An 11,558-nucleotide genomic window follows, 5' to 3' on the forward strand; every position below is an offset into this window, starting at 1 on the left:
CTTGAAGTTTGCCAATATCTTATCCCGGAGGTTCTCCCAAGAATAGACTGTGCTTGGTTTGAGCATAGAATACCAAGCCAGCGCGTCGCCTTCGGCTGCAATGACAAATGACTTTGCCAAGACGGCGTCGTCTCCGCCGGCGGAGGCTACTGCTGCCTCGTAACTCATAATGAACTGATGGGGGTCTGTCTTTCCGTTGAACTTTGGTAGTGTGATTGGCTTGTACGCTGTTGGCCATGGCGACTGTTGTATGCCTTCAGATAGTGGGGACTTGGGGTCGATAGGCCTCCGCATCACCTGAGATGGCATCGTCGGCTGGCTGATCACTGGTGTAGGGCCTTGTAGCATGGTTGCAGTTGGTGTTGCTGCGGAGGCTGGGAATGCGGAGGTTGACGCTGGTACTGCATGCTGCATACTTAGCATTTCAGCATGTAGGACTGCCAGCTGCTGCCTTATTTCTGTTGCTTGTGCTGACGCTTGAATAGCTTGCTGATTAGCTGCGAATGCTGCTGCCATTCTGTCCCTCTCTTGTTGCGCTCTTTGCAACTATGCTTGCAGCTGTTGCAGTTCTTGCTCGGGTGTTGTGGCTGAGTTTGGTTGGGCCTCCGGATCTTGAATCTCTGGATCTTAGGGTTCTGGTGGTTGACCCTGGGCATCTGCTCTGGTGTCGTCTTCCACTGGCGAGGTTGCGTAGGTGCTACGAATGTTGCGCCTAGGCCTTCCTCACTGACCCGTGGTCACTGCTGCTCTGGTGGTGGTTTTTCTTTTCCCTGCCATCGTTGGTTTGCCTTGACCAAACCACGGTGGGTGCCAATGTTGAAACCGGCAGTCTCAGACAGTGTGGAGGAGGTAGAGGCCTCCGCCTCTCAGACAGTATGAGGAGGTAGGGGCCTCCACCCACTATGCCGCACCCCCCCGGCGGAGGCACGGGAAATAGGCGCGATAGATGAGCGAGTGAGGGAATGGCACGAAAAGCTATGGTTTCATTAATTCATCTACCGACCCCTCCTTTACTGTTACAAGTGTTCTCTATTTATAGGACTAAACTACCACATTCGTAGAGTTTACAGTAGTGTCCCTCAACTGCTACAGTACATTCTTGGGATATTCCTCTACTCGCCTTCCGTCTCGGGGGTAATCTTGCCATGCCGCCATCTGGTATTGGGCCTGCATGATCAACCGGCCCATCGGGCCTCAAGACTTGGCGATGGGCTTTAGGGCCTCCGCCGTGGGTCTCCGCTCTGTCCGGCCTCAGGATCCGACGATGAGCTTTCGGGCCTCCGCCTCTGGGAGTGCCAAAGCCGTAGGCCTCCGGCGTCCCAGGATCGCCGATCTCCTGCTTGGGTCTTCGCCCCGACGGGCGGAGACCATGCAGGAGCACCCGCGCAGTCCACGAGCACCCTCATCTGGTTACCTGCACATACCCAAACAATGTTGGCATTTAATTAGTCTCCTGGCGGAGCGGCCTCCGCCCCATCGGCCGGAGACGCCTACGAGCCGGCCGGGCGGAGACCGCGTCAGGGCCGTCGCCCGCAACCTGCAAGCTCAATCTAACAAACCGTTCTCTTTCCCGGGTTTGGAGGCGTGGGAGCACAACCTCCATTTTGGTAACAGGTTGGAGATGCCCTCGTAACCTGCTGACTGCGCAGGTCTCCGCCACTCGCGGTGGCCATGTTACAACATCACCTATCTTTGTATAGCTATATATTGTATACCCAGGTGATGTGAAACATGGACAGCCCAACGATGTCATCGCTTCGCACCATGATATACTCAGCAATGTTCTTGGAAGGTACGTACGTCTCCTCCTCTTAGGACGACTGATCCTGATGAATGATGTGCAAATTCATGGTTGATCGTGTCCCGTTATTACCTCTTCCAGTTTGGACGATTCTTTGGCTTCCATGGTTTACAACTACAAGCATGGCTTCTCAGGCTTCGCAGCGATGCTCACGGAAGACCATGCTCATCAGCTTGCAGGTCAGTCCTTTCAGTCTTTTTGCTCAAACTGGAATTCGCCGTCTCACTTGCTGTTAAGCCACGAAACCAACCAAAATCGCTTTTGGTTAAATCGGTTAACTTGGTTAAAGACAATACAAATTATTCCTCCACGAGTAATAATTCAATACTAAATTTGCATGGGGAACCACCAAACAAGGAGAATGCATCCTACAACAAAAGCAAAAATTGAAAGCAACTAGGAATACTTGCAATAACTGGATGAGTCTCATACAAATATGAAATGTGTTAAATAAGCAAATTGATAGAACATAATCTGAAACAGTTTCATACGGGTCGATGATGATGGGGTTGCGCACGGCGTCCATGTGCATGTTCTCGAAGGAGAAGGAGCCGGAGCCGGAGCTGCCCTTCCACGTCTTGATCCGGACGGCGTTGTGCGAGTGCCAGATCACCGCGTAGTTCACCGTTAGCCACGCACGCCCGCGTGCCCTGCTTGCCCAGGCTCCCGATGCTCATGCCGTGGCCGGCCACCGGGCCGCAGGGAGGTGACGTTCTCGGTGTGCATGTTGAGGGTGCCGGTGCCGATGGAGACGCACTCGTCGCAGTTGGAGACGGCGGTGTTGGTGATGAGGACGTCCTGGGCGTTCTCGACGTGGATGCCGTCGGTGTTGGGGCTCAGCGCCGGGGAGCTAATGGACAGGCCGCTGACGAGCACACGGCGGCAGCTGTCAAACTGGACGGGGCTGTTCTGCACCTTGAGGCCTTGCACCGTCACGTTGGTCATGAAAAACCTCAGCGCCTGAGGCCTGATGATGGATATGACAGTCGATCGGCAAAGAATTAACCCACCATGAGAGATCAACGTCAGTCCGTCGGATATTTCAAGGATTTTTTTTGGCTCACCATTACTTACTCTTCATCTGATCACTTCATTCTAGAACTGTAGCTGAACATTTGTCAGTGCACCGTTAAAGTAACCATACTTTTTGTGGCTTCTTAACTCTGCAGAACTTCCTGAAGTCATCAGTGTCCATCTAAGCAGAAGCTGCAGAGCGACAACCACTCGTAGCTGGGACTTCCTTGGGATGAGCTACCAAATGCTCAGTGGACTACTCCATAGAAGCAGATACGGAGAGGACATAATCATCGGGGTCGTCGACACCGGTTAGTGACCAATCACAATCATAATCTATGAATTGATTCCATACTGCAAACACATGTCTTTTGGCGCCCTGCTGTCTAGTGCAAGTGCAAGGTCCACCAACACACCAGTACACCACAGTAACGTCGTAGCACGCACCCCGCTGTCCCCGCAGGTATCTGTCCAGAGTCGAAAAGCTTCGGCAACCAAGGCTACGGGCCGGTGCCTTCACGATGGAAAGGCGTGTGCCAAGTCGGAGAGGCCTGGGACCGCAGCAACTGTAGCCGCAAGATCATCGGAGCGCGGTTCTACAGCGCCGGAGTGCCCGAAGAGATACTAAAGACCGACTACCTGTCGCCCCGTGGCATCGGCACCCACGGCACGCACACGGCCTCCATCGCGGCAGGCTCGGTCGTTGAGGCGACCAGCTTCCACGGGCTCGCCGCGGGCGCTGCGCGTGGCGGCGCGCCCCGCACCCGCATTGCCGTGTACAAGTCCCTCTGGGGACAAGGCACTGGCACCAGTGCAGGCGTGCTCGCGGCCATCGACGACGCCATCCATGACGGGGTGGACGTGCTCTCGCTGTCGCTCGCTCACCCCGAGGAGAATTCGTTCGGCGCCCTGCATGCCGTCCAAAAGGGGATCACCGTCGTGTACGCGGCCGGGAACGACGGGCCTAGTCCGCAGACGCTTGAGAACACGGCTCCGTGGGTCATCACAGTTGCCGCGAGCAAGACTGATCGCTCGTTCCCCACGGTTATCACCCTGGGAAACAAGCAACAGATAACGGTATGAATTGAATACATACAATACAAACGCCCACTCTGAAGAATCACAAGGCTGCCACGTATATTTACATAGAAGCAATGAAGCAGATGTTACTGATCTTGAGGAGACAAACAACTCTTGCCTATTTTTCAGGGACAATCTCTCTATTACCAAGGGAAGAACTCATCCAGGAGCAGTTTCACAAGTCTTGTCAATGGAGACCAGTATGCAAAGCCATTAAATTTACTTTATTTTCTGCAAATGCTCCAAAAATTCTGAAATTGACAGCAACTTTTTAACTTAATTTCTGCCTTCTCTTAGATGCACGCAAGATGATTTGAACGGTACTGATATTAAAGGGAAAATCGTGATTTGCACATCGCCAAATTCACCAACGACGAACGGCCCACGCGCGTATTTCAAAGTCGCGTGGCAAAACATCGTGAATGGAGGAGGAACTGGACTTATTTTTGTTCAATACACGACTGACATTCTGCAAGACTTGGGTGACTTTCCATGTGTTCTTGTGGACATTGACACTGGTAAAAAGATCAAAAAGTATATCGACTCCGCCAGGTACACCACTTCCTGGATCCTCATTAGCACGTACAACAATGCACATAACAAGCTAGATCAATTCTTTCTCTATCATGAGCTGAGCCTTTCTCCGGTAAATTTCTGGTCGTTTCAAGCAGCCCACCGGTGGCGAAGATTGAACCAGCTCGCACCAGTATAGGTGCCCTGCTAACCCCAAAAGTGGCATCATTCTCCTCCAGAGGTCCATCACCCGACTACGCTGATATTATCAAGGTACATAGAGTCAAATGTTGCGTCTAACAGTCTGTAGGCGCAAACATGCCATCACCTGTTGTCTCACAGCAGCCTTTGCTTCCTCCACAGCCTGACATAGCTGCACCTGGAGCCAACATCCTAGCAGCAACAGGAAATTCTTACAAAATTATGTCAGGGACATCAATGGCTGCCCCACATGTAGCTGGCATCATCGCGCTATTGAAAGCTCTGCATCCAAACTGGTCTCCTGCTGCACTGAAATCTGCAATCATCACCACTGGTAATAAAACCAAACACCTCTTTAGAAGACGATTTGACTTCTGAAGCCATGATAAGTTTATGAGGCAATATGTTACATGTATTTACCTCTGTTTCATTTTGCATGCTGAAGCATCTGTAACTGACGAAGATCGCATGCCAATACTGGCTGAAGGATTGCCTCGAAAGATTGCCGACCCATTTGACTACGGAGGTGGGCACATCAACCCTAACAGAGCAGCAGATCCTGGACTGATTTATGACATCAATCCAAAGGATTACAACTACTTCTTTGATTGCACCATCAAAACATCTGTTAGCTGCAATGCAACATCGACACCTGGGTATCTCTTGAACCTGCCATCCATCTCAGCTCCAGATTTGAGGTATCCAGTTACCTTGTGGAGAACTGTCACTAATGTAGGCGAGGTCAATGCAGTGTACCATGTTGCAATTGAGAACCCGGCTGGAATCAAGATCGAAGTTGAGCCATCTGTTCTTGTGTTCAATGCTGCAAACAAAGTTCACACATTTCAGGTCAAGCTATCACCTCTGTGGAGGTTACAAGGGGATTATACATTTGGAAGCCTTACTTGGTACAATAACCAAAAGAAGGTTCGGATTCCAATAGCGGCCCGGATCACGATGTATGATTTATTTGCAGATGTTGCATAACTGGGGTGGACCATTTATCCTGCATGGCATCGCTCATTATCAAAGTTTTTTCAGCACAGTCCAAAAAAATTAAGAAAATAAGACATGCCAATTGTCAAGTTTCATCGTGGCTTGTATTTATTTTGCTTGTAGCCAAATAGGCTATGCGTTGTCTAGATCCGTTTGTTATGTTATATACAACTCTGATAACTATGTCAACTTCCTTTTGTTGCTGTACTTTTCAATTGCTACTTCAATAAATCTCTATCTTTATATACTAAAGTAAATAGTGTTTTTTATCCAAAAATTGATGGTAAAGAAGCACAATTGGTCACAATCGTGCGATAGGCAAGGTGCACCCGTCGCAAGCGAGTGGTAGAACAGTTCATTACTTTGATCGCACGCGTGGCACATCCTCCTCGCCGCCAAATTAATCCGATACGGAATTGAGAAGGTAAAACTAGAGATCCCTCAGCCCACATCGTCGCTACTGAAAAAAGATGCGTTTGCACGCCCACTTTCTTCCCCTCTCGTCTCTTCTCCATTTTGCAAGTGCTTTTCCTGAGAGCGGCAGTGAGTGTTGTGGTCATGGAAATGGTAGATTCGGGGCTCTCGGGCCGGATCCGTTTCCCCTGTGCCAAATCTATTAGTGGCTAGAGGGATTTGCTCATGGTGATCTCCTCGGCCGGCGTGCTCCCCTAGGTGTTTGGTGGCTAGTCCCGATGGACTCAGCATGCTCCTTTGGTCGGGGTGCCCTCTCGAGCGTGTCCAAGTAGAGGAGGATAGTACCGCGACGAGCGACGACGTTGAAAAACACCAAAGGTCATGCCCACCGATAAGATGATGGCCCAGGTGTGGGTACGTCCCTTTTGGCCACACTGATGTTCGGGATCTATGACGGGCTCGTCGATAGACCCTGTGTTATATATGTGTCAAATATGTGCATACTTGTTACAGTTGGACTTGAGTTGTATCAGGGGAAACATCCAGCCTCATTGTCATTCTGCTTGCTAGTTTTCTTCTATGGTGTTATGCTTTCATGTTCTTCTATTAGTAGATTTGTTTAGGTATGGATCTAACTATGCACTCTAACACCCTAGACAGTCGGCTTCGCCTATGTGGCCCTTCTACTCGACGACGGCTCCATATGTCGCCCCAACTGTTGGTGTGTGTAGGTGCAGGAGCTCCACACCATGGTCAGCAACGCTGGCAACCACCAAGAGGTCACCTTCCCCAACGTCATGATAGCCTTGTACAGGTCCTATCGGTCACACAGCGGTTGGTGTTGCGGCCGTGGTGACGTAGATCTAGAGCTTCCAAGCCTGGATATAGTTCTCCCTTTGTTGAAAGCTTTGCCTCTGGCAGCCATAGTGGGTGTCACGCAGACCACAAGTGTTCATGCAGCTGGTGTGTGAGGCAGACACTACCATCCACAACCATGTGTTGTTTGCCATGGGTGCTTGGCCGTTAGGCTGGCTTCTTGGTGTAAGTCTTACTCGGCTCATAGACGGTGCTAGCGACAATAGTGTCCTAATGCATCATATTCCTCCTTGGAGGCGTCATTGAAGAATCACTTGCCACCTTGCTGCATATGCGGTCTTAGGGTGAAAACCTAATGTCTTCGGATGTGCAATGGTAGCATTTTTCATGTCATTCCCTTCCTAGAGGCATCGCAACTAGAGACAGCCTATGTACGTTGTGGGTATTCATAGTTGCATATAGTGCAAGCCTACCTTTGGTGATCAAATCCCCAGAATATTTGCACAAGTTACTAAGAGACAAGTATCGTTGTCAGTGTCCTTGCTCCACCATCAATCCATTATCCATGATCCTTTATTATATTGTCCCACCAAATGCTGGGTTAGCAAGGCCGCCATGATCCCCTCTCTTGAATCTCCCCGTTCTTCTTTGTAGCAGAACCGCCTAATCTAATGCCTCTTAGGAGTGCTCGTCTTCCGTTAGACACTAAGCACCCAAGGGAGAACACCAAATTACTCGGGTCCATCGGGCACACCCTAGGGGAGAACAAAAAAATCCACATTTTTCATCAGGATCACAAATGAGAGAATAAAGCTTACATCATTCTTAACCATTTCTTATATCACTTTATATGTACATCAGAGTATAACATTTATTATAACAACGGAATGTAATTATATTATCAGAGTTATGAATAATTTAATGTAACAGCGGAATATAAACATGTGATCAGAATTACAGCGAAAATAATCATCTATTCATAGCATGATGAAGTATTGATATATAAACTACGACAACAGATTATGAAACTTTCATTTATAAAAATATTTTATGAGAGTTATAAATAACAACTACGATCGCAACGTAAAGGAATCCTCGTTGAGCCCACCAGGAGGTATCCACACACAAGAGTCAGCTCTAACATCTACCTGTCACCTGCAACAGGGGGAATAAAACCCTGAGTACTCAATTGTACTCAGCAAGACTTACCCAACAGGAGGAAAGAAAAGACTTCTAGGATATGCAAGCCTATCTGGCTTATGGATTTATTGTATCTAGCTTGTGGGTTTATTGTATCTGCAGGAAGCATTACTAAGCGTGTGTCCTTATATTCGATTTTTATTAGGAAGCCGCCTTAGTTCATTAACTAACCATTCTATGTAAGCACCTATGCTACTTTCAAGTAGGTGGTAAGCAATCAGATTTCCTTTTCTTCCATCTTTCATCTTTCAGTTCTTACTACAATGCTAAACCGTAGACAAGTCGTACCAGATTTTCCGATGATTCGCGAATCAATGCCCCCAGCTGGGTACCCGAAAACACATGCCCTGCTTGTACCCAAGGCACAAGTAGGACCAACCCATCACCCTCCTATCCTAGGTGTCCAGGTCCCTGTTCAAACTGGGACTCCAAGCCCCCGCCCCTGAGTCCTGGACTCAGTGCGGTGCAAGGACCTCCTAACCCAAAAACCACCAAGACAGTCGGTCCGGAAAGAGCCGGTTACACGACAAGAGAGCAACAAGTCTTCCAAGCATCCATACCCAAGTATGTGCTCGGGATAATAAGTCCGTGACTTGCCTAGAGCCTTATGCAACGGCCGGTCCTTAACCGACACAGACAGAAAAAGCAGTGTAACCAAGCTAGGATCCTACTGTACAAATTTTAGATTCAACAATATTATCAGTTTATCACAACAATTCCTACAAGTTTATATTTTTACAATATTAAGTACCTTAAATTAATTATATAGTTTTCAAGAATATTATCAAACTATGTGAACAAAATATACTAACAGGTAGATCATGATTTTAGAGACTCAACAAAACTAGTTTGGTATTTTTATGATTTTATCTACACTTTATTTTCAACTTTTGAAAAGCACTAAATTATCAAAACAAAATAACACCACAAGACACGGCCTGGCCGGCCAAGCTCGGCCCGTAGACGCGCGTGTGGCCCAACGCGGCGCGACGGCCCAGCAACACGGCATGAGCAGCCCACAAGGGCGCGCGGCCCAGCACACAGCGCGGTACCAGGCGGACGCGCGGCCAACAGCCCAGGCGGATGAGCGGCCAGCCCACGCGTGGGATCAGGCCGGCCCAGCACGCGGCACAAGCGGCCTAGGCACGGCGGCCTGCCCAAATTGGCCTAACTGTTTTTGCAAAAACGACCCTACGCTTTTCTCTATTCAACTCTAGGTCCAGAGTACTATTTAATTGAGTCACGTATTTCGTAGTAAGGACCCTGTACAAAGTTTTACTTGGACTCTTATCCTTCTCGTCATCCACAAAAGCAGAGCACAGCACAGAGACACCGGCCGACGGCGGCGGCAACAACATGGTGGGGCTGGGAAGGCACGGCGGCGGCGGTCCACCCATCGACGAGCTACACGGGGACCCGCGTGGCCTCAGGCTGGCCGCGGCAAGATGATGTGAAGCCTCGCGTGGACGATAGTAGGGTGGCGTTGGCGTGGACGATGGCGACCGGACGGCTCGATGCGGCAGAGCATGCATGGGGAGGCGTCGTGGGAGGAAGAGGAGGGTCAGCGCCGTGGAAACTGCCGCCCAGCGCGGAACCGAGCGGGCTCGTGCGCACGTGAAGGTGGCGAGGTTGGTGATGGAGGCTTGGGCGTAGACAACGGCTAGCAAGGGTAGGGAAAGGGAAGGCGGCGCTTCCGGGCGGCTCCACGGCTCCAACGGCTTGGTGCGCCCGCGCTCGCGGTGGCGGCGATGGAAGCGGCCATGGAAATGGGGCACGGGGGAGCGAGTCGAGCGAAGCCACGTGCGGCTCAGGTGCGTGGAAGGAGAGTGGCTTGGTGCTACGGCCGAATGGCCCTACGGTGGAGGAGCGCCAGCGGGTGAGCAGTGTGCGCACGAGGGCCCCTAGGTGGCGGTGGTGCTCGCACTTGAGGCTCACGGCCATGGTGAAGGCACTGCGGGACACGAGCAGGTTGCTGTCAGTAGGGGCACGGGGAGGTACATCGTCGCGGAGCAGTTGGTCCAACGTGGACCGCGGAAGTCACGCGCGCGCGAGGTGGGGAAAAAGAAGGGCGCCGATGCAACGCGCGGATGAGCAGCGCAATGGAGCGCAGCGGGGCTCGGTCGACGGCGGACTAGAGCTAGGGCGCTTCCTCCTCGGCAGCAGAAAAAGAGAGGGAGGGGGAAACAGCGCGAGGTTCGGCCTCCATGACTTGACGCGACGCGACTGCGGAAGAGACAGCACAGCACAGGCACCGACACGGCATGGCCACCTGGGCGTCCCCGCCACAGTGGCCGGCACAGGAACATACAGGACCACTGACGATGGTTGCAGACCTGGCATGCTGGCACAGCAGCGCAACAAAGACAGACAACAGACAGAGGCAAAGCAAGGAGACGCGTGCAGGTTCACCACCAATTTCAAGCACGCTAAGGGAAGCAGGATGGGGAGACACAACGCGGCCAGAAGCGGCGAACGCAGGAAGGTGAGAGGACGCGGCGTGGCAGGGGCAGAACCACGTGCTCTCATTAAAATTCAGATACGATGCAAGCGAGGGAGAGAAGACAGGAGCGCAGACAAACCGAGGTGCCGGGATGCGGAACCACGGTGGGAGACGAGACGGTGCAATTGCAAAGCAACGAGTACGTGGTACGTCAGGAAAAATAAACGAAGCTGTTGCGCTCTTTCTCTCATCAGTTCATGCTTATCAAAATAAACCGTGAATATATACATATATCGTTCTATTTATTAATGACTTTTATTTTATTTATAAAAGTTGTTTTTCCCACTTAATCTAATAGAACAAACCATTCGCTAGCTCTTGGCTAGAATTGTCGTACGACATTCCTACATATCTTTACGCGTTGAGTAATTGACTTAGGCGTTTATTTAAGTCTACAAAACTAAGTCACACGGGATTTACTTATCGCATCACGCACATTTTAAATCAAAAATTCTGAGAAACTCGTTTTAAAAATTTTACTTAGGCCTAAATCATGGTGCTAAACGAGCTTGAAACACCAGGGGTGTTACAACCAACCCCCCTTAAAAAGAATCTCATCCCGAGATTAGAAGCAAGAACCAGAAGGTGAAACATGATTACATTTTGTAGATCAGGGATTACATGAAAGATTACACGGCTTTGAATACTAAACCACATGGGGATCTAGGGATACATGGTTTGAAGCAACCTAATACAAGTGAGACTTAATCCAGAAGTCGAGATAGACGAGGGCAATGGAGAAACAACAAGATGATAATTATCCAAAACATGGCGTAGGTCCAACAGATACAGAAACAGGAGACTGAGAAGTCGAACATCGTAAACCCTAAGAACAACTAACCAAAGGGAACTCGAATTTCTTCGAAACCAGATCATTTCTTCTCAGATTACACCATCACCTTAGACTGACGAATTTAGCTTCACAATGTCGACTGGATTTCGTAGCTCTACTCCAAATGTGAGGGGAATAGGGATGAAGAAGAAGGGCAAGGACCAATGACATCTTATAGTAACGAATGGAGG

At 50.0% G+C, this 11,558-nt stretch overlaps 1 protein-coding gene across 1 annotated transcript; it reads left to right on the forward strand.

Annotated features, from left to right (window-relative positions):
* The first annotated feature begins 346 nt into the window (after positions 1-346).
* Positions 347-5,722, forward strand: LOC136461071 (subtilisin-like protease SBT3.5). Its single transcript, XM_066460530.1, has 11 exons — positions 347-398; positions 559-638; positions 1,701-1,792; positions 1,883-1,980; positions 2,971-3,126; positions 3,279-3,892; positions 4,025-4,095; positions 4,193-4,447; positions 4,567-4,681; positions 4,772-4,943; positions 5,055-5,722. Exons 1-11 carry the CDS (start codon positions 347-349, stop codon positions 5,594-5,596), a joined length of 2,247 nt encoding a protein of 748 aa, XP_066316627.1. The 3' UTR covers positions 5,597-5,722.
* Positions 5,723-11,558: the final 5,836 nt, after the last annotated feature.

The sequence above is a fragment of the Miscanthus floridulus genome, chromosome 6, assembly GCF_019320115.1.
Source record: "Miscanthus floridulus cultivar M001 chromosome 6, ASM1932011v1, whole genome shotgun sequence".
NCBI classification, from domain to species: Eukaryota; Viridiplantae; Streptophyta; class Magnoliopsida; order Poales; family Poaceae; genus Miscanthus; species Miscanthus floridulus.